Source organism: Sycon ciliatum, chromosome 4 (assembly GCF_964019385.1).
Source record: "Sycon ciliatum chromosome 4, ocSycCili1.1, whole genome shotgun sequence".
Lineage (NCBI taxonomy): Eukaryota > Metazoa > Porifera > Calcarea > Leucosolenida > Sycettidae > Sycon > Sycon ciliatum.
The window spans coordinates 11,539,616-11,561,464 of record NC_088646.1 but is presented as its reverse complement, the minus strand read 5'-3'; the positions used below and the strand labels follow the sequence as shown (position 1 = coordinate 11,561,464).

The 21,849-nt window shown below is 48.0% G+C and overlaps 1 protein-coding gene and 1 long non-coding RNA gene across 2 annotated transcripts in view; one reads left to right on the top strand and one right to left on the bottom strand.

The window, feature by feature from the left end:
- Positions 1–251: 251 nt before the first annotated feature.
- On the top strand, positions 252–11,890 carry LOC135814480 (uncharacterized). The gene is made up of 3 exons (XR_010553194.1): positions 252–322; positions 415–598; positions 11,711–11,890. It is a non-coding gene; the product is annotated as an uncharacterized LOC135814480 (long non-coding RNA).
- LOC135814477 (laminin subunit beta-1-like) overlaps positions 3,709–21,849 on the bottom strand; it is a 39,940-nt gene continuing 21,799 nt past the window's right edge. Inside the window, exons 21-43 of the mRNA XM_065327601.1 lie at positions 21,649–21,760; positions 20,897–21,064; positions 20,356–20,528; positions 19,628–19,747; positions 18,709–18,878; positions 17,915–18,053; positions 17,053–17,149; positions 14,923–15,042; positions 14,554–14,748; positions 13,141–13,435; positions 12,724–12,913; positions 11,890–12,054; positions 11,008–11,072; positions 9,734–9,780; positions 9,309–9,347; positions 8,854–9,004; positions 8,190–8,382; positions 7,405–7,593; positions 7,030–7,094; positions 6,616–6,704; positions 6,007–6,137; positions 4,707–4,935; positions 3,709–4,314 (exon numbers count right to left, since the gene is read on the bottom strand). Of these exons, the coding sequence (XP_065183673.1) occupies positions 4,172–4,314; positions 4,707–4,935; positions 6,007–6,137; positions 6,616–6,704; positions 7,030–7,094; positions 7,405–7,593; positions 8,190–8,382; positions 8,854–9,004; positions 9,309–9,347; positions 9,734–9,780; positions 11,008–11,072; positions 11,890–12,054; positions 12,724–12,913; positions 13,141–13,435; positions 14,554–14,748; positions 14,923–15,042; positions 17,053–17,149; positions 17,915–18,053; positions 18,709–18,878; positions 19,628–19,747; positions 20,356–20,528; positions 20,897–21,064; positions 21,649–21,760 (3,285 nt within the window). The 3' untranslated portion in view covers positions 3,709–4,171. The remainder of the gene's footprint in view (positions 4,315–4,706; positions 4,936–6,006; positions 6,138–6,615; positions 6,705–7,029; positions 7,095–7,404; positions 7,594–8,189; positions 8,383–8,853; positions 9,005–9,308; positions 9,348–9,733; positions 9,781–11,007; positions 11,073–11,889; positions 12,055–12,723; positions 12,914–13,140; positions 13,436–14,553; positions 14,749–14,922; positions 15,043–17,052; positions 17,150–17,914; positions 18,054–18,708; positions 18,879–19,627; positions 19,748–20,355; positions 20,529–20,896; positions 21,065–21,648; positions 21,761–21,849) is intronic.

Genomic DNA, 21,849 nt, shown 5'->3' with positions numbered 1-21,849 from the left:
GACTCTCAACCTTCTCGAGCACGAGTCGAGTAAAAAAAAAGCGAGCTTGATCAGTAAATCAAAGCCCTAGTGGAGCGGGCTTTGATCGTAAAATCAAAGCCCGCCTGGGCGGGCTTTGATGGGAAAATCAAAGCCCGCTCCACTAAATATGGAGTTCTACTTCTTGTAGCATGCTTTGATCGCCTCATCTAGGCCCTGCTAGGTGCAATGCGATTGGTCATCTCCGTGCCTACAGTCTTGTGACATGTCAGAACATACAATCATGGACGGGTCCTCGCTTATTAGCCTGATTCAAGTGATTGGCAATGGCCCCAAGCTTCAAGTAAATCTTTTAGATCTTTTGTGACATGGCCGATATGCATATGGCCATGTCCATCAGTGTTATTCTTGTTTGCATGATCCCCACATAATCAGGAGTATTTGGGCCGCAGGAAGGCGGAAGTTGGACACAGCCGTAGCGACTAGCTGAATGCAGTGACGAAGCGGATGACTGCACTGGACGTCTGGACCCGCCAGTCACTGTGTGGAGATGTTTGACCGACACAGCCTACAGGCTACATACACTTGAACATTGGCGTGAGGCCGGCACATTTGGATGGTAAGTCTACCAAGAGCAAATACCGTATTTTCGGCAACACCCCCCCCCCCCCCCCCCGAGGTGCTTAGAAGTTTGCGCTGGAGCCCTAAACTTTTCACCCAGTTTGAAACAAAATCCACACAAAATCTCTGAAATGATGTGGCGCTAATTTCAGACAGGCGGTTATAAAAGATCGACACTACTTTCAGAAAGTAAGCTCAGTCCCAAGGAACTACAAATTTGATAGTTTTACTCTTCTGGGTCATAGTACAATACTAGTCAGACTACATACTTACGCGGGGTCACAGTATAGAACTGCAAGACTGGAAACTGTAGGTTCACACCTTATTCATGCACCTACCTCTTCTACACTCAGCGCCTTGTGTTGAGCATCACCTATGCTCTCCCCCTATAATAGGCTATGCCGTGCTATTTCGGAGTATTTACTCCCTTTGCTTAACGTAATGTCGCGTATTAAAGCCGGGCTTATTCCTGTAGAAGCCGATGTCAGGGCTAGGAATTCACATCAGGCTTCTAAGGGACCATCGCAAAAGTTCGCAGAAGCCCCCGAAACGAAGACCGTTAGTTTCGGGCCTGACCCCCCCCCCCCCCCTCCATCCCCCCTCAAACGAAACGACAGTCACAATATGGGCTTCATTATTTCACTTGGATGCTCACACATAATAATTATTTTAATATACTACACAAGCATTGTTGTATCAGTGTGTAACAATGTACAGCACTTTATAAATGCAACGATGATATCACCTTGCAGTGGGTGATCTAAGAACGAGAACAGCTAGAGCTATGCAGTTGTATCCTTTGAGCATGCTAATCTATATCAGCTCCTACATGTCGTCAATACTTTTTTGAATTGAAGCCCGGTTTGCGATTTTCGACACCGACTCCCTCCCCCCCCCCCCCCCCCCACCCCAAACGTATGCTCTTCGTTTCAGGGGCTTCTGCGAACTTTTGCGATGGTCCCTAATCAAAGCCAGGTATTTCTATGTGTGGCAACTGTCAACACTAAAACCAAGCTTATGTGCCGGCAGTGTATCTTGAAAAATCAGGCTTGTATTCAAAACAGGCTTCTATATGAGACAGGCTTTTATACAAGACAGTACGGTATCTATTCCTTGGCTCAAGAAGCCACTACATGGTGTCAGAAGTTGGATGCTACAGATTCTGCTCATCATCGGGCAAGCCGGGCTATGGATTATCACAAGCCACCAGAGTAGCCACTGATCAACAGTCCCAACAAAGCGGAGGTGGTTCAAGTAGGCCAGCTTGGATTTTATTCAGTAGCCTCTGGGCTTGGGGAGATGCCCGGGATGGCACTATCCAGGCTGCGGGTTTCGTCCACATCACAGGAGAAGAGAACCAGAACTGGTGCATCAAACACTGACTGCAGCTCAACACGGAGGACGACAAGAGGAACATCGACAAGCTGAACTGAGAAATTTGAAGAGTTCAATGTCCCCAAAGCAACTGCAACGACGGAGACAGGCACTTATTGTTCACCCGGAAACAGCAGGAAAATGGAGACATCGCCTTGTATATCATGGAGCTCCGTAGAGTGGCGCGGAGAGGTCGCAGTGAGTTTCCAGAGATGGACGGCAGCATCTTACGGGGACTGCATCGTTCTGGGTGTGGGGATGATGGACTCCGTAAGGCACTTCGTCGACGAGATGTAGAGAAGCTAGTACGCGACACATCAGGCATTTGGCCCACGGATTGGTCAGTCCACAGACAAACGAGATATTGACGCCATCAAGCCACAAAGGAAGTTACAACCCCTACGTTGAGGATGGTTGGCCGGAAGTCAGCACGCAACACTATGTTCTAGGAGTCAAGACGAACCACACCAAGGTGTGGAGAAATGCAAATGCCTTGCACCAGAATGCGTATACTGGCATGAAGTCCATAATACATTGAAGCCTGTGACACGGTCAAGTGATGCCCAGTAAGCCAGCAATTCCAACCGGGCAACTGCAACTGCCGCGAACCAATGATACCTAAGCTACGTTTGACTAAGCTTGGTAATGATATACACTTGCATCTCTCTTATCCGGGAGGCCTATAACTTTGAAATGTCCGCAAACGGGGAAGTGCCAGAGATCTGGCATACGACGTCACTCTTTCCACAAAAGAGTAGTAATGTTTCCACTAAACTCACCCACAGGGTGTCTGGTAGACCGAGGTACCCGTAGCGTCGCGGTCCAGGTAAGAGAGATATGAGCGTGCTCGAATTCAATTGACGCTACTACCTGGTCGTAGCTGACTACTCTTCAAGGCACCCAAAAGTCAACTGTCTTCGCACGACCAAAACCTCCGCAGCTGTCATCGCCAAGCTTAAGAACACCTCTTCTCTCGCTGGGGCATAGCAGAGGGCATGATTGCAGACAACATGCCATGCGTGAGCAAGGAGACCCAGCAATTCGCAAAAGAGCAGCAATTCAAGATAGCACCCACAAAGTATTGGAAAAAGCAAACATGTGGTGAAATTAGTGAGCTGAGGAATCCCGAAAATAGCGCTGTAAAACCATTCAATGGATCCAGAGCTTGCGTTATAATCACAACACCAGAATCTCAAGTACCGAATACAGCCCAGCGCAGGCAAAAAAGTGAGAACCGAAGGCGTTAGACACCACAGCAGGACTTCAAAAGCAACCAAAAGCTCACGTATGCTGACCACCCAAACCTTGCTCACACACATGTGTGTGTGTGTGTGTAGTGCAGTAGAACTCCCTTATTTGGGCAGGTTGTGACCGGGCACTGCCCGTAAATAGGAATTGTCCGTAACGTGGTAACATGGTGTCATTTGTTTTCCTTGAAAAGCCAACTGTTTCCACTCTAGAGAGGTCAGAAAGGTGTCCGCTATACAGATGTGCCCTGAGCAGGGGTGCTAGGATAAAGGGAGTTATACTGTTCTCCACGCAGAACTGACACAGCCATCTGAAGATGATCCTACCCATACGGTACCTAAAAGCAAACATTAAAAAATGATTATTAACGTTTCACACTTTTTCGCCTTTCCTAATATCCAAACAGGGTAATTTGGCCAAAACCTGACCAGCCAACCAACTGCTACCCCTCCCTTAAAACAAGCCACAAGAACGAAAGGCGGCGGCTTGCCTTTGGCATTTTTGTTTTGAAACTACAGACAGCACATCCACCAGTACTATGCAAGGTAAGGGGAGAGGAGGAGGAGGAAGACGTCATGCATAAACGGAGAACAAGCAGGCCGAAAGAAGAGAAAAGAAGAGAAAACCTTGTGACAGGTATTGACACATGCAAGAAGTATTACTTGAAGTCGGAGATGATCCTGCATTAGTCATAGGCAGCACAACACAATGAGAGGCGCACACACAACGGATTGAGAAAGACAGATAGAGAGTAATGGATGCTGGAAACGCTAGTCATGAATCATGATTGTGCATGATGATCACAGCCTGATGCCTAAAAGCTATGTGACACTGAATGGGAGCTGTCTGACGGCTACTATTACTAGGCTAGGTGAAAATGAAGTGGATTGAATGGTCAGGGTACGGGATTTTTGTCCTATCTGGGCGGCAGCTTGAGTGTAGCTGGGAGTTATGGCAGGCCACAACCCAGGCTAACACCGCCGACACGCCTTGAGAACGCCACCGGTAAGATGAGACTGTCGTAGAGGATCTGAGAGACGCATCCCTCCAGGCCAGGCAGACTGGGCAAGTTGTCCCGCATTAGCACGCTCTCTGCTCAACACAACAGGACAGTCACAAAAACAGACCACGGTTCTGGCTTGCGATACACAGTCAAGCTGTGAGAACACGCAGCATTGTATTGTATTGTGTTATTCACTACTGACACTAGGGCTAGTCTCCACAGACGCTTTGTCTTGTAGCATGTGCCATCAGAGAGTTGTGAAGAGATTCATCATATTCTTGTGCCTGGTAAACCTGAGCGGACCGTTCAGGTTTAGGCCATCATGGACTGGCCATGCAGGCATGATCACAGTCTAAGACTATCACCACGGACTCAGCTCTACACCTTATTTTTTAGCACCAGGCTGAGTGTGTTAGAAACTATATGAAAAGAGAAGGCACTCCATGCTAGGCATAATGAACAACAAAACAGCATTCCTTACCTGGAGGACGGCCAACAATCAACTGTCCTGTTGAAGTGACGCCACCATTTACAGCAACACCAAACGGCACTGTAGTCTCCACGCCGCCAACATTCAACGAAATAAACGTATCACCAACCGATGCCGTCACTTGTATGAACTCTCCATTGCAGATTGTTGAGCGCGACAATGGCGGTGATCCAGTCACTGTCATTGTCTCGCCATTAGCTGTTGTCACTCGCAGATTCACCTGGGTAACATTGGAGAGAGGGAGGGACGACTATTTTATATCATACTGTCCCACCAACTCGCTCGCTCGCTCACTTATTCACTCGCTCGCTCACTTATTCACTCGCTCGCTCACTTATTCACTCGCTCGCTCACTTATTCACTCGCTCGCTCACTCATTCACTCACTCATTCACTCACTCTCACTCATGCCATGATACTAGCCACAGGGTTGTACCAGGCATATCAAAAACGGTTCTTCATTCAATTAGGCTTTCTACTGAAAGGGGAAGTAAAGCCAAGCCTGATATCATGTTTTCATTACTTGTACTGCAGTGTAGTATAAGTTAGTCTTCTGGGCGCCGAGTCGAATGGTGTTTGACTGTTTGTCCTAGGAAGCCGAGACACTCCCTTCGTCTTATTCTCCCTATCGAACTCGTGCACTTCCCCGAAATTAGAGGAGTTCACCCTACCACTACATAAGGATTTGTGTACAAAAAATCATTAAAAGTGCCACTTCGTTCTTATGGAAGCACTGATGCCCGAACAGAGATGTTTGAGCATCTCGCAAGCATTGCCCACCAAGGAACAAAGCGAACATGAAACAAACGGGTAGGAGATGCTGAACGACTAGTGTTTTGTCGAAAAACCCTTGGAAGCGAAAATATATGTTGACACTCACAAGTCACAGGTAATGTACCCTGTAGCATGTCTACGTCCAGTGGACAGTGCACACCACACTGTGTGTGTATACCATTCACGCCAGACCACGGTGAACTCTAACTTGCTGGGTCACACCAGTTGGGCTAGGCATATGCGGGATGCTGTGTCACTGCACATGAGTAACCTTTTGGTGCCCGGCTGAGCATGCGCTGCACGCCATGGGCACGATCGCATCGAGATCCAAACTGGAATTTTTCAATCGCAACCCCACTACGTTCTCTATGGCTATCGATAGGCCAGTTACCAGGGGGCCTCTGTAAACAATTAAGATAGGAGTCTATAGTAGGGTCACGGATTCACGGAAGAGTCTCTAGCTTACCATTCCCCTAGGTGTGATGTAGGCTGTACTAGTGTCTAACTAGTTAGCTTACCATTCCCATGGGTGTGATGTAGGCTGTACTGGTGCCCGTTGTAGCACTGCCAACGTGGAAGATGAAGCCGGCGCGCGTGGAGGTGCGCAGTGTCAGCTGCACCTGCGATGGGGTGTTTGCTACCAGGCCCTCTGGAAAACAGCAATGCAAAGATAGGTGCATGAGGTTCATACCACGGTATGAGTATAAAAAGGCTTCATTGCCATGCCATTTTGAAACAGCAACACTGTTCGTACTTGCAATATCATGGAGAAATCTAACTAAAGCCTTTTCTCAAGACCCCGCTGTGGAAATTTCAGTGACAAAAGGCATGCTACCCCTCAACACCACTGTAAATAAGACCAGCCAAGTCACTAGTAGTTTCGTTATCACTTATACACTGTCACTGAGTGCCACCAATCAACCGGAAAGACTAGGTCCTGCCACCGAGCAGTTGTGAAGAGGGAGCAGTATCTATAAAGCGTTCTCAGTGACATCACACGCGAGGAGCAAGACCTACAGCAGGTGATCTTCGTGTGCATGACTATTCACCCCCCCCCCCCCCCATACACACGCACACCTTCCCAACCCCACTTATTCAGTGCACACGACAATTATACATGTACTCACCAAATGATGCGTATCCGGAACCAGGGAATCGAAGACCCAAGATCGGTCGCAAGAAGCAGGGACCAGTGTTTTGCTGAGCCGTGTATGAGCTGCATGAAGATGTGTAACATACCAGAATAGGCATACAACTGATGTGATCAAGATGTGTAACATCCCCGCAGAATAGGCATACAACTGATATGATCATTGATATCATTGATATCGTCAATGTCGTTGGGAAGCAAACAGTCGGGCATGGCAGTGAGAACTTGAGCGGAACTGACCACTCAGGGTCTTCATTAGCAGTCAGGCATTGTAGTAAGAAAGAGGAATTGAGCACTCAGGGTCTTCAGTAGGAAGGCCAGTTTACCAATGCTACAATAATTGTAGAGACCAAACACCAGCCAACAATCAAGTTGGCGTTGCATGACTCACCCTAAGTCCAGGACTGCGCTCTGCTGAACGAACTGCAGCATGCAGCCATCCAGTGCGGGTCGTGTCTGTGAGCAAGAGTACAGGAAAGCAAGGCACAGCAATCTATTAAGCAACACTCGGTGACTTGATGTTGATGGAATCCGCAGACCAACGGAGGAGACAAACTTCATATTGTCATTATTGTACGACGCTATATTCCAGTTCAGCAGCCTTCTTCCGAGTTAATACTGGACGCATAGACCGTTCATTGAGCGTGCAGGAGTGTCCAGCTCCAGCCTTTCCGCAATGGCTAGCAGATGAACCCTGGAAAGAACTAGGACTGGGTAGATATTGGTTTTCGTTGTATCACTGTACTCCTTTTAGAAGCATGCTTACCGTTTCCCCGGTCATGAGCAGTGCTGCTGGACTAGGAGCACCGCCGACGTAGAGGTTGCTGTCGCTGAAGTCAAATGAATCTCCAATGACTTCGAACTCCTGGAAGCTGTTTGCCGGGTTGTTGGTGTCGTCCACCACCAAGAAGATGATGCCGGAGTTGCCTCCAGTTGGGACTGCAAACAAGTCGATCTGTACAGCAAGGAAGAGAAAGCACAGCAGTTGTGAAGCTACATGCTGGCATGCTCATGGTTGTTCACGAATATAACTAATAGCACTGCCAATAGCACTGCCACAGCATGATGAACCTGCCTCCGTCGCAGAGGCTAGTACAAGCAAATTACCTGCAGAGCTTATCAAGGACTTCGAACGAAGGCCATCAATATCAAACCAAGAACATGAGAGCCATGCACCGCACTGACTCCGACCACTCTCCTGAGGTTTTGGAAGGTGCCAGCACTTAACTTACACTCCTGGGCATAGAGCGTGTCAGGAATGAAGCGCGGAGTCTCCTAAATACATGTACAGTGAACCAACCCAGACTCTACAGCAGTTGCTTATAGACAACAACACAGGGAGAAGCGGTGCACAATGCCAGGCACGTAGCCCGCATGGGGCACGGGGGCACGTGCACCCCCCCCCCCCCCCCACCCCCTAAACATTTTGACCTAGGTTCAGCACGCACATAATGACCATGAATGATAATTATATGCACCAGCCATCCTACACATATGCGGTCGTGCACCCTCCTAAAAGGGGGACCAGCTACGCCCCCGAATTGTGCATACCTGATGTACGTTTCCATCGGATACCGGCACCAGTGTCAATGAGACACGCAGCTGGGTGCCGCCACCCCGAACGACAGTGCTGACGTAACCATTGCGCACTTCCACAGCGATGACATGAGTGTGATCGGCATTGGACATGTACACTAGTACCCCATCCTGGGCGTAGGTTCGGAACGAGATAGTCAGCAGGGCACTGCAGGAAAGGTATGATCCACAACAAAGCATCTCTTAACTGACCATGGCTAGTACTGATTGTTCTTCACACTGGACTGAGACAAACATCTATACAAAGCAACACAGTCATCTTTATCTGCAGCGCTATCCAGCCCCAAGTCAACCGATACATGTAGGCCATTCGAAAATAAAATTCACTATGTGCCGCTGTCATCTTGTGCTCAATACAGCTTGAAAAATGTTGAATCAGATCCCTCGATATTGTCTGTTCACTTCAGGCCCTGTTCGTCACTCCACCTACCCTTCCAGTAGGGAACATCTTCAGGACTTGTCAAATAAAGACTTAGACCCTCCTAAGAAACCGTGCCTGGTGCAAGCACATAGAGTTAGGGCGAATGTTATGCGGCCTGGGGCCAAGAAAGACAAACATGTCCACAATCCCGAAAGACAAATGTTCAGTGGGTGATCATTAGTGGCTCTATAGTATTACCCTTCCTGGAAGTTGAGTGGAGCAATGGCATCCGCTCGGCGTCCAAACTGCAAGAATGAATCGCTGGCTAGGCCGCCGTTGAGGCGAACACCTTGACCAACAGCTGGTGTAACGTTCATGCATGGTGCCAGTGTTGGCACCACTGTGGGAGCTGTGGATAACAAGAAGGCACCAGTATGGTAAAGTGAAACACAGGCATGCCATCATCCTACTACAAATGTTTGACCTATGAACAAGTTGGAGATGTGGGAATAAGTAGGGGGCTTGAGTAACAATGGCACAGCTAGTGCATGTGCCTCAATGTTCATGGCCCATGCAATGTATGCAGAGGCCGGCTAGAGGCTAGAGGTCGGCTGTTGGCTTAAGCCGACATTTCACCTCTTCAGTTATTGATACGTTGCCATAGGGTTGTGAAATAATGCACACTCAGACTGTGCTATAGTGCATGTTCTCACGAGTTGTGGTTGGCGGTGGCGTTGTTGGCCCTGGAGCATCTGTGGGCATGCACATAAGTAGAGATAGACAGATAGACAGAAGGGCATACCGGCAATTATACAATGATGGTATCCTACATTTTCAATATTAGCTATGTGTTCCATGTGTCAACTTTTCAAGCATGCATTCACACAAATGCACACACACACACACACACACACACACACACACACACACACACACACACACACACACACACACACACACACACACACACACACACACACACACACACACACATGTGTACACACACACACACACGCGCACGCCGTCAAGGCAGAAGATCTTGCATTACATCAAGCAGCACACGCACACGCACATGCATAGCACATGTACTTGGATTGGATCAGTGATGAAAAGGCATAGCATTGATGGTTACACTTACCAAGAGTACAATTGCACGGGATATGACCAGATATGAAGCTGGGTTCCCTGCAATTTTAGAAAGAGAGAGAACTTGTTTTGTCATTTGGTAATGCATCAGTTCAAATTTTGATAAGAGAGAGAGACAGAGACAGAGAGAGACAGAGAGAGAGACAGAGAGAGAGACAGAGACACAGAGAGAGACAGAGAGAGAGAGAGAGAGAGAGAGAGAGAGAGAGAGAGAGAGAGAGAGAGAGAGAGAGAGAGAGAGAGAGAGAGAGAGAGAGAGAGAGAGAGAGAGAGAGAGAGAGAGAGAGAGAGAGAGACAGAGACAGAGAGAGACAGAGAGAGAGAGACAGAGAGAGACAGAGAGAGACAGAGAGAGAGACAGAGAGAGACAGAGAGAGAGACAGAGAGAGAGAGAGAGAGAGAGAGAGAGAGAGAGAGAGAGAGAGAGAGAGAGAGAGAGAGAGAGAGAGAGAGAGAGAGAGAGAGAGAGAGAGAGAGAGGGGGAGAGAGAGAGAGACAGAGAGACAGAGAGAGAGAGAGAGAGAGAGAGAGAGAGAGAGAGAGAGAGAGAGAGAGAGAGAGAGAGAGAGAGAGAGAGAGAGAGAGAGAGAGAGAGAGAGAGAGAGAGAGAGAGAAGAAGAAGAGGCACTTGAAAGTTGATTCAACTCTGTGCCAGAATTCCCTCTGCTCTAACTAGTAACTTCATTGTACTAGAATTCTCTCTGGAAACAGGAGCGGTAACGTTACTTTGTACGTGTTTGTACCCCATGCGGCAACACAACTATGGCGGAAAACAATAAGCAGGATGATTTTTCATTTTCATGAGTCAATGGTGAAATTTCTAGGTGAAGTAGTACCGCTTTCACTTGAGCATGCGACAGATTGTGGTTGTTCACATGAATTCTTACACATATGACAATAGTGGAGGTCGCTAAACATCAAACTTGAATGCCAGTGTTTTGCCACCACTGTGCTATTACTTATGCCAGCTCCATTGATAGTGGCAGAGCATGGGGGTTGGTTGAGAGAAGAACGGTCCGAGCAGCCAGACTTGCTGCCGCCCCCCCCCCCCCCCCCAACCAACCCGGCTTAGGTAATAGGGGTAATGTGATTACATCATCACATGAGATACTTTGTATGGAATGGCAAACTGTGGCATCACATGCACTTCTTTCTAGTGCCACTCAGTACAAAGCAAATGCGACGATGTCATTCGCACAACACCCGGTCAATACAACAGTGCAATGCTGGTGCGTGCAGGCTTTGCATAGAGTGTTGCCAGCTTACAGAACATTGAGTTGCACCTGGTTGTATACGACATTGCGGAAGCAGCCGATGAGTGACGGGCGAGTCTGCAAGCAACAAAAAGGAAAGAAAAGATGGTGAACGTGACAAATAGTCCTTACCAACTGTTTCTCGTCGGGTGTCAAGTCAAGTCGGCGGAAAAGCGCGAGCTCCAGCGTGGGAGCAAACCCTTTTTACTGAACTGTTTCTCTCAGTGGAATTCTCACTAGTATTATGCACAGCTTAATTGCGTAACTGATTTTAATTGTTGCCTAAAAGCTGGTCATTGAACTCACTCACAACTGCCAGTATCTTGCTCCTCTTGCTCACCCTGGCAGTGTTTCTCATATCACCTTGGTGTGCACGTGCTTGTAGGCAAAGGCATTGTGTTATTGTAGCCGACCTTCTGTGGAAGAACTGCTACTGAGGAAATAGTGTGCTTGGGATCAAGTGCAAGAGCATGTATGCGGACCGAGGCGACAATGAACAAATTTAGCTTATTTTTTGCTTTTGGGGTTTTGGATTTTTGATTCGGTTCGAGTCCTGGTGGTGACAGTGAAATTTTCTTCAGACTTTTCCCTTTTTCATTCCCTCAACTAGTGAAAATCTATCTTACATGTAAAATTCATTGTAACAACGGCGGTTGATGGCGACACAATGACATGTATGTCATGCATGTCCTGTATATCTTTATAACCGTGTTCAGTTGCTTAGGTTAGACCTACCCTTGCACCCTCTGAGATGAACAACACAACTAGTCATAGGCAAGTATAAAGTAAGTACATAACGTTACATGCACTTCCATGTATATACTAGTACTTTGAAAGCCGAGGTGCGTGGCGAGGAGAAAGGCATTATATCCGGTATAGTTGTCTGCTTGCTTACCATCTCTCCGGGGCGCAGCAGGCCCTGTGCCACAGTGGGTGTGCCACCGATGTACAGCGGAGCGTTGATGATGGTGAATGCTCCAGGCGTGGTGAAGGTGGCAAACAGGAACGGGCCATTGTCAATACTAAGGAAGTAGAGCGGGCCGAGGATAGCAAGTCTCAACTGAGAAGAACAGCAACGCAAACACCATCATGACAATGTACAGCCAGGTTTAGAGAAATCCCGACAAATCACTTGCGGTTGGTGTGGCAAAATCAAGGTGGTCAAAGAGAGAGAGTGCTGGGCACCACGTAGCGTGTGATCAGTGACCAGTGATTTGTCAGGATGTTCAGTTGGTACCAACAGTACAATCATGTACTTGCTAGTACCATCCTGTGACATCACCACCCAGAGTTCCTGTTGTCTGCAGACAGTCACTTTGTTGTCAACTACCAACTCAGTAAATGTCTGCTATGCAGGTCACAGTGCTATAGCTGATCATAGCATACATACAACAGGGTGCAGTATGCAACAACTATTTCAGCGTATGCCAGTGTGTGTCATGCAAAGAACTGGCCAGTTTACAGAATACAGTGGACCTGGCTTGCTACATACTCTGATAAGACATCATTCTCTTGTTTAGTACGGACATTGCCCAGAGCACGGGTGCGGTATCCATCCATGCTGGAGTAGTATGTTGGGATAACAACTCAAGACGTACCTGGGGCAATAAGTACACTTTCCTGCAGCCCATGGGGGTATACGTCTTATAAGAGTTCTACCCTACATCATTACATTCTTGGCACGAAGACAAATAATAACAAACGAATATTACATCTTGCTGTGACGTACCGAGTGGAACATGTTGTCGTTGTAAGTTCCTGGGGCTTCGAATGAAGCGGTGCCCCCGTCAGCTCTGGTGGCGCGCACAGAAATAGTGTTTCCATTGCGCAACTCCACTCCAAAGAACTGGCTCTGGTCTTGGTTGGCGAAGTACACCAGAACGCCATCAAACTCTCGTGTGCGGAACTCGAGATCAACACTACATTCAAAGACAGGACAGGAATACAAGAGAACAGGTCAGGAATACAAGAGAACAGGTCAGGAATACAAGAGAAAGAACGGGGTTAGTTTGTTTGAAGTTTCATTTTACATCACAAACCAAGCGGGCATTGATGCCCAATGTTATGATGACGATAGAATTAAAGAGCAAAGAGGGTCAGTGCAGAATACGCCAAGACATAAGGAACACGACCATGATTCACTTACAAGTCTCCATTGAAATCAAATGGCTGCGCACCATTGTGCCCGGGGTCAAATCGAATATAACTGCTACTTGTAGCCAAGCGCACCAAGTTGTCATTGTTGGGGCAGACATCAAGACGCAGTGACTCGCAGCAGAAGTTGGCAGTCCTATAAGCAGTCTGAGCCACGGTCAAGCGACCTCTGATGCGTTCGAGGCGGGATAGAAGATCATCCAGTGATTGGTTAGCTTGTTGAGCTGCCACTTGTAGACGAGCAACACCATCAGTGACATTTGCAACTTCATTGCCCATACCGATACCTGTGTGTGCAAGTTCAAATGAAAGGTGGTTTGGTGAGCAGGTACATGCACCAGCTCCCAAGTCAAGTTGAACATCCTCTATTTTTGTTCCTGGCTGGTCAACAATTGTGAGTGTTTGGGTGTGTGTGCACATGTGTTTGCACGTGTGTTTGCACTGGCACGTGCGTGTGTGTGTGTGTGTGTGTGTGTGTGCACGTGTGTGTGCACATGTGTGTGTGTGTGCGTGCACGTGTGTGTGTGTGTCTGTGCGCCGGCGTGGGTGTGTGTGCACATATGTGCATGCACGTGTGTGTAATGTATATATAACTGAACCTATCTATCTGTCTATTGCTTCACTATTCATTGATCATGCTGTAAGCCTACATGGGTAGTGTTTCACCCAGGATGACAGTTTGCCCTTTCATCAATCATCGTGGTCTGCTGCACACGATGCATGGATGTGTTTCCTTTGTTTTGCATTGCTTGCTGTATGCACGCTTTCAGTCTTATCATGCTATCGTTAGTTCCGGTATAGTGCGTTGTTGCGAGTCTTGCGTGCTGTGCGTAGAAGTCGTACCACCGCACTCAGTATCGCTCTAGCCCGATAATCCATATGCATCTGAGTTGGCTGTACTCAGTTGCCTTTTGGGAACTCTTTGCGATGAGTTCATTAGTAGTTCTTATGTTGTCGTTTTGCTCTCAACTTGTTTTCTCTCTCTCTCTCTCTGAAATGTTCTTCCCTGAATAACAACTAGTTACTTTCGTACTGCCTGTTGGTCGAGTTGGCGTGCATGCCTGCGTGACTGAAGTTCCATAACATGTGTGTGGGTAGGTGTGTACGACTCGATCAAGCTCGGTGTAATCAATGGTGCTTGTGAGACCTAGCCATTTGAGTCATTCTTCAAGATTCCTTTCGAATCTCTCTCCCCGTCTTCTGGGAGATACTCGTGACCAGTTTCTGGCAATGTGTGTGTAAAACACAATGTAGTGTGTGTAAGCTGTGTGCGTATACGTATGTGCGTGAGTGTATTCGGGTGTACTATTGAGTTCAACTATTATTGAGTGTACTTGCACTGCTCATTGCATGTTCACTCTACTATACTGGTCTGTCAGCGCCGGTGAGTTTCACAAGGACTTACGTCTGGCTTCCAGCACTGCCAGGTCGTTATTGATCTCGGCAGCACCAGTCACAGCACTGTTGGCTGTCACCTCTGCTGTGCTCAGGTCTCCATACGTCTGCTCTATGCGTGGCTGGTACTCAGCGGTAGCATTGGTGGCACAATCTACCAGAGGAAATATGCTGTTGATTTGGTTTTGGATTATTTCACCATTTGCTGGAGGAAAAATGAAGAAGAAGAGACAACGGCTGGAGGTTCAAACCCAAAACAAACTACAAATCGGCCGTGGCAAAACTGCCTGGAAACTTGCATAACTACAACTTCTCCAAATACAGGATATGGTTAAATCCAAATACAGTATACGGTTAAAGGCACACTGTATGTCCTTACTGGTAATCGGCTGAAAGAGATCCAAGCATTCGAAGCTATCAGCCTGAAATCTGAGCGAGGCATTCTGCACTTCTTCACCGATCTCCAGAAGAATGGCGCCTCCCTGAGCGAATTGCTGGCCTAGTGATCATTGCAGTGATGGAAAGAGCAAACATTGCAAGGAAATGTACACACCGTCAAGTAGTCCGATTGCCAATTGTATGTGATATACAATACAAAATCCTGAATGTTCTATGTGATAGGGAATAATACTTTACTAACTTTACTACAATGCCCCCCCCCCCCCTCCCCCCGTCGAGGGTAAAATTGCTGCTACATTCGTCACTTATTGGTGCTTGTGTGTGTGAGCTTGACTCCCGCACAGCCAGCAGGCACTTGATAGCTATTGCCCGCAGAAAACATGACGCATCTGAATGTCATCAGTCTGCTGTTACTGGGAAACTTACTCCCAGTGCAATCGGAAAGCTCCCTGCACAAAGGAAACCTGCACAACTTTACTGAGTATGGAGGACTTCGTACATCTGAGCAACTGGAAGTCGGTTTACTGGTCACCGTATTCTGCTGTACCCCCTCCCACGTGCGTAAATGCACACACACACACACACACACGCACACACACACACACATACATGTGCACATATGCACACACACACACACACACACACACACACACACCTCAGACCTCAGACATGCCCATCGCGGAAGCGATGATAGCGAACAGCTATGTTAGACATAGCAACTTGTGCTGAGATTACACCATTCAACAGCTTGCAAGGCTGATGAATTGACCGCCACTATTTTTAGCCTGGTATCCACCACACAGCTGTTTGAAGTGACTTTTTCTGGCCAGTGAATCCCTATTTTTCATTTTTCCATTTTTACGCACACACACCACACCACATACTCCGGCATACACTGGCTGTTGGTAACCACCCAGGAGAATGAAAGAAAAGTCAGGAAGAGTCCGAGAAAGAGAAGAAAGACGTGTGCGACCATAATCGTCGGGAATTGAACCCGCAACCTCTCGATTGGAAATCGACTGCACATACCACTGCACCATATGGGACACACACACACACACACACACACACACACACACACACACACACACACATGCGCATGCGCATGCATGCACACACACACACACACACACACACACACACACACACACACACTCCCAAAGTTTATAGTCGCTACCGCTGGCCCGGGTTGGGCCATCCAGGGAAATAGACCAAGGGAACCCTTGGTGGATGGAGCATAACGGGCAAACACGGCACTTCAAGAGCTACATATATCCAGTACTATTCTAGCCACATCATGTTGATTTATCTCGCATTCTGCCGCTGTCCACAAGTGCGGTTTCATCACAGCTTAGCCCTCCCCGCATTAGCCCCGTTCAGTCGGGGCCTTATGAGGGTTAGCGTGCTAACGCAAGTTAGCAGCCAGGCCAGTGAGCTGGCCCGACCAGCGCACATGCGCGAGTCACGCGGGCACGCGCCCTTCAAGATCCTGTACAATGTCTTTTGCATGTCATTGCTGTTTTGACTTTCGAGCGTGCAACTTGCGGAAAATTTGTTCCCACACAATTTCCTTCCCACCCTCCCACCCACTACCTCAACTCACGTTTCTGGCGCACACATGACTCTATTCGTATAGTCCATGAGAATAATGCTCTTAACTGGTTATTCATACCTATAATATTTATCAGTTGGCAGCTCTACACAGAGTCATTTAGCGGCTTCATGCAGAGTCATTGGCGGCTCCAAGCGGAGTCATTGGCGGCTCCAAGCTGAGTCATTGGTGGCTCCAAGCGGAGTCATTGGCGGCTCCAAGCGGAGTCATTTGGCGGCTCCAAGCGGAGTCATTTGGCGGCTCCATGCGGAGTCATTTGCCTGCTCCATGCGAGTCATCCGGCGGCTCCATGCGGAGTCATTCGGCGGCTCCAAGCGGAGTCATTTGCCGGCTCAGCTGCGAGTCATCTAGTGGCTCCAATCAGAGCCATCATACCAGTTGCTCGAATCGGCACTCCCAGCTCAATCCCAAACTCGGTTGCTCTGTTGTGAGGTGTGGGGATGCTAACCTAGACTAACTGTAGCCGTGGCAACTACATGTTATCAGACTACTGCTCACCAATGAATTGAGAGATGGCGTTGGCCTCTCCGAGAAGAGTATTACTCTGCATCAGCTGCACATGAGCCTGCTGTTGAGTTGCAGCTGCGTTTGCAGCCTGTTGGAAGACATATCAGAAATGGAAAGAACAAAGCGTGTATGCATGGTAGGGCCTGACAAGATGAAGGCAAGCCTCCCGGCACCTGCTTCAAAAGACGAAGGCAAGCCTCCCACCTGTTTCAGAAGACGAAGGCAAGCCTCCTACCTGTTTCAGAAGATTAACACATGCCCGCCACCTGTTTCAGAAGATGAGAGAAAGCTTCCCACCTGTTTCGGAAGTTGAAGGCAAGCCTCCCACCAGTTTCGGAAGATGAAGGCAAGCCTACCACCTGTTTTTGGAAAATGAACACATGCCTACTACCTGTTTCAGAAGATAAAGGAAAGCCTCACAACTATTTTTAAAAGATGAAGGCAAGCCTCCCACCTATTTCAGAAGGTGAAGGCAAGCCTCCTAGTGCGAAAGAAAGTGTGCAATCGTGCCACTTTACCCTAGAAAGTGTGCAATTGTGCCACTTTACCCTATAAATATACTCATTCCTTTACCTGCTATTCATTCCTTATCTACCTCCACTGAGGAGCTCTTAATGAGCTAAACAGCTGACTGGAGGATATGGAACATCTATCCAAGAACGGACTTCCTCGCTATAGAGTATGGTGTTGTGAATGTGGGCCAAGAGCGCAGTGTGGAGAGGTGGACTATTTTCAAATCCCGGGCTGAGTTTGTCGCTACTTCCGAGTTACTATCTATCTGGTCTGAGAAATAGTTCGTACTTCTCACAGACACCATGGCAATAACAGAATTGCAGGGCTCTACACGCCTTACCGCAGTGGATGCCGCGTTGAAGGCATTCTCCCCCTGGAGCAGCAACGCTGTGGAATTTTGCAGGTCTTCATCAGCCATACGATAGTCAATAATGAGCTCGGCTGCCTCAGCAGCGTGGGGTTGAGTGCTGTTGAAAAGGCTACATCAACAGTGCCGAGTACATGCACAGGCATCATGAGTACGAATAGCTCAGTGACCATGGACTATTCGGCTTTGCCATCCTGAGGGACTGAGTACAAGACTTAGTAAACCCAACCTACAGGGTCATATTGGATGTGGTTTGCACTGCCTCTGCATCAGGTTCTGTTCCTTCTGCTAATGAAGCCGAGAAAACTCGAGTCCACAAATATTGCATGCAGCGAATTTATTATCTTGAAACTTCAGTTTCGTTTTGGAATTGGTAATTGGTAATTGGTATGTCAGAGTCCATGGTGATAGCAGAAGAGTGTACCTGGACGTCCTACTGGGTGGAGTGCTTCAGTACTCTGCTCCCTGGCTATGCAACAATCAATATGACCCCTCTCTTACTGGGTGGAGTGGTTCAGTACTTTGCTCCCTGGCTATGCAACAAACATTATGACCCCTCTCCTACTGGGTGGAGTGGTTCAGCACTTTGCTCCCTGGCTATGCTATGCAACAAACAATATGACCCTTCTCCTACTGGGTGGAGTGGTTCAGTACTTTGCTCCCTGGTTATTCAACAAACAATATGACCCTCTCCTACTGGGTGGAGTGGTTACTTTGCTCCCTGGCTATGCTATGCAACAAACAATATCACCAGCAGCAAGACTCACTTCTCAATTTGATAAGCGTATGTTTGCCTGGGTGCCAGTAGTCCTTCAGCAATGGTCACCAGGTAGTAGGTAGTTGCTGGTGAGTTTTCGGTTAGATCACGCATGATGTCACCACGAAGGTTGGTCAGCTGTGGCAGGTAAGTTGTTATCGTCTGCAACGCGCTGATCACCTAGAATGATACACACAAGGGTAGGCAAGGGAATACGTTTGTTCATCTTTTATCGGGAGTCTAGCCGTTTGGTTAGATGAGAAGGCAGAAATGCCTGTGTACGAGTCACATCTGGTGAAGTGAAATGAAAACAAACATGAAATTTGAAACTAACTACAACTACAGGTAATCTCAAAATGTTTGCTGCACAGCATAATTCAACTGCTCCAACGAGAATGACCACTAAGTTGAGTCACTTGGTCATGCCGGTTTGTATATACACGTGCACGTGGGCACTTCCTGAGCATGACGTATCAGCTGAGCAAACCTGGCATGCTCATACAACCGGGGGGGGGGGGGGGGGGGTAACCCTTCGGCTTCACAATTTCCCACACACTGGCACCAACATGAGGCCCCGGAGAACACTGGAGCAAATCCTGCAAGTGACCCTGACCGTCAACATAGCCGTGACAGTGCAGCCCTGGAGTATAACATTCACAGCCTAGGAATATGACTACTCCCCTCCCACAGCCCCAAGGACTTAGGTGTGCGAGTGATTGGTCATTCTTGCTACTTCAAAGTACAAAAATGAACACAGCATTCACACCGTGCAGAAATCTCAAACCTGCATGATTGTATACAAAGTCAGTACCATACAGTTTGCAACAGCAGCGATGCACAGCGATGCACTCCACTACCCGTAGTAGACAGGATGCAATACGACCAGGCGTGGAACTATCAGACGCCTGCCACGATGTGTACATTCTTACCATATCAAGGCTAGCTTGAGCAGCATCCAGGGCGTTGTAGGCTGCAGTGTTAGCACCACTGGTCAGTGCAATAGATCCCATGTAGCGACTGCGACCTAGAACTGCTTCCTGCACCAGTCTCTGTGGACGGCGTAGGTGCACACAATACCAGTTGGGGCAGCTCGGAAGATGGCTCAAGCGGCACAGCAGTGCAGAGTGGCATGCACTATTACAGGATACGAGAGGCTGCTGGAGCTGTAACTTCAAGTAAGTTCCATGCACTGCGAGACAATCATCAGACAACATAACTATAGCCCGTACTATAGGCCAATATTATTCTGAGCGACCTTCCTACTGGTCATTAGTGCGTGCTTTAGCGTGCATGTGCAGATATTAAAGTGGATCCGTGCCATTAGGTTGGACCGAGCTAGGACGAGAGCATGTACCAGCGCTCAGGGCTTGGTCATTACATGTCACATCCACAAGAGTACGTGGTACACAACCAATCGTACATTGGGTTGGCTCTTTGAGCAAGAGAACTCCATGCAGCCCAATGCGTATTTCAGCCAGAAACTGACTGGCAGTGAAATGGCTGTCAGGAGTTGTGGATGTTATCTTAAGAGAATTCGCAATGGTTTTGCCTACTGACTGTGATGTGTCATGATTTCTAGCTATATTGAAGTCACCCCCGCCCTTCTCTACTGCTCACCTCCCTCCTTCCAATGTCCTGGCAGCACTGTTTTTCTTACCTCACCCTCACTCAGCACTCCATTCACAGCGGTAAGGCCAGCGTCAATGTCAGCAGCATACTGCACAATGCGCTGCACTAGGGCTGTGTCTAGGGCAGCAATAGCGTCTTGCAGGCGACTGGCTAGCTCATCGGCGGTGGCGGCGTTACGCATGGCGCGACCCTGCTGAGTGGCTGTAGAACAATCACCACGGGAACGGAAATAACAGCGGCGGCGAAGACGACAACAGCCACAACAACAGCAACAGCAGCAACAACAACAGCAACAACAACAACAACAACAACAACAACAACAACAACAACAACAACAACAACAACAACAACAACAACAACAACAACAACAACAACAACAACAACAACAGCAGCAGCAGCAGCAGCAGCAGCAGCAGCAGCAACAACAAATTATAGAACGTCGCATGCATAATGAGCAGTTAAACGTAACCACTAATATGTCCCCGCTTTCCATTTCTCAACTCCCTCAAACTTGTGAATACGTAGAATGAAACAAGTAAAGTAGGAGTGATTGCGTGTTTAGTTCTTACCTGAGGTGTTTCTGAGCTGCGTTGCATTTTGATACGCATACCTCACAACCCGTTCCTCCATGTCAAAGGTTAGCGATTGAACAGCAGCAGACTCATCGACAATGCTCTGGGAGGCGCTGCGGAGATTGCGAAGGTCCTGCAGAGCCTGCGCCAGCAATATAGTATTGTCTGAAGGACACAACCATCAGCCAAGCAGTATCAGTGTGCAAGTCAGTATCAATGTATTCTCAGAGCAGTCCTCGGTGGAGAAAAGCACGCTCACGCACATCCACGCACATCCACGCATATCCATGCATATCCATGCATATCCATGGATGTGTACAATAACACAAGATACTTTACCTGCATGCTTGTGTGACCAGGGCACAGGATACTATGTATGTGTGACCAGGGCACAGGATACTACGTATGTGTGACCAGGAATTCCTACTTGGCAACAAAACGGAAATCATTTTAGTGACTTTACTTCATTAATTAAAATGTAATTGTGAAAAGAAGAAGGACAAATTGTTACGAGTTATGACTAACTGTCCACCAACGTAACCAGATCTTATACAGTCAGCGAGTGCGACAAAATGGCACAAAACTGACAAGGAGTACTGAGACATTCGGCGACCTGACACGTAGCTCCAACACTTCTCCAAGGCGCAAACCAACAACCTTCCAACTTGGAAGGCTCAGGTTCGGAAAGGTCCACCATCCGAGTTACAATTAAAATGTACGCAGAGTATAAGCTGTCTGTCTCATCTCACCGTTGACAGTTGTGAAGATTTGTGAGAACGTTTGAATCAAAGCATTGATGCGCTGGAGTTGAATGAAGGCCAGATTCTGGACACGCCGAGCCTCAACTTCATTGATTGTAGCCTACGAGAGCAAGCAAGGAGACACAGCATGGGATAGTTTCCCTTATAATGGTGGCAAGGTGGACAAAGGCGAATGACCACCGCCGCATA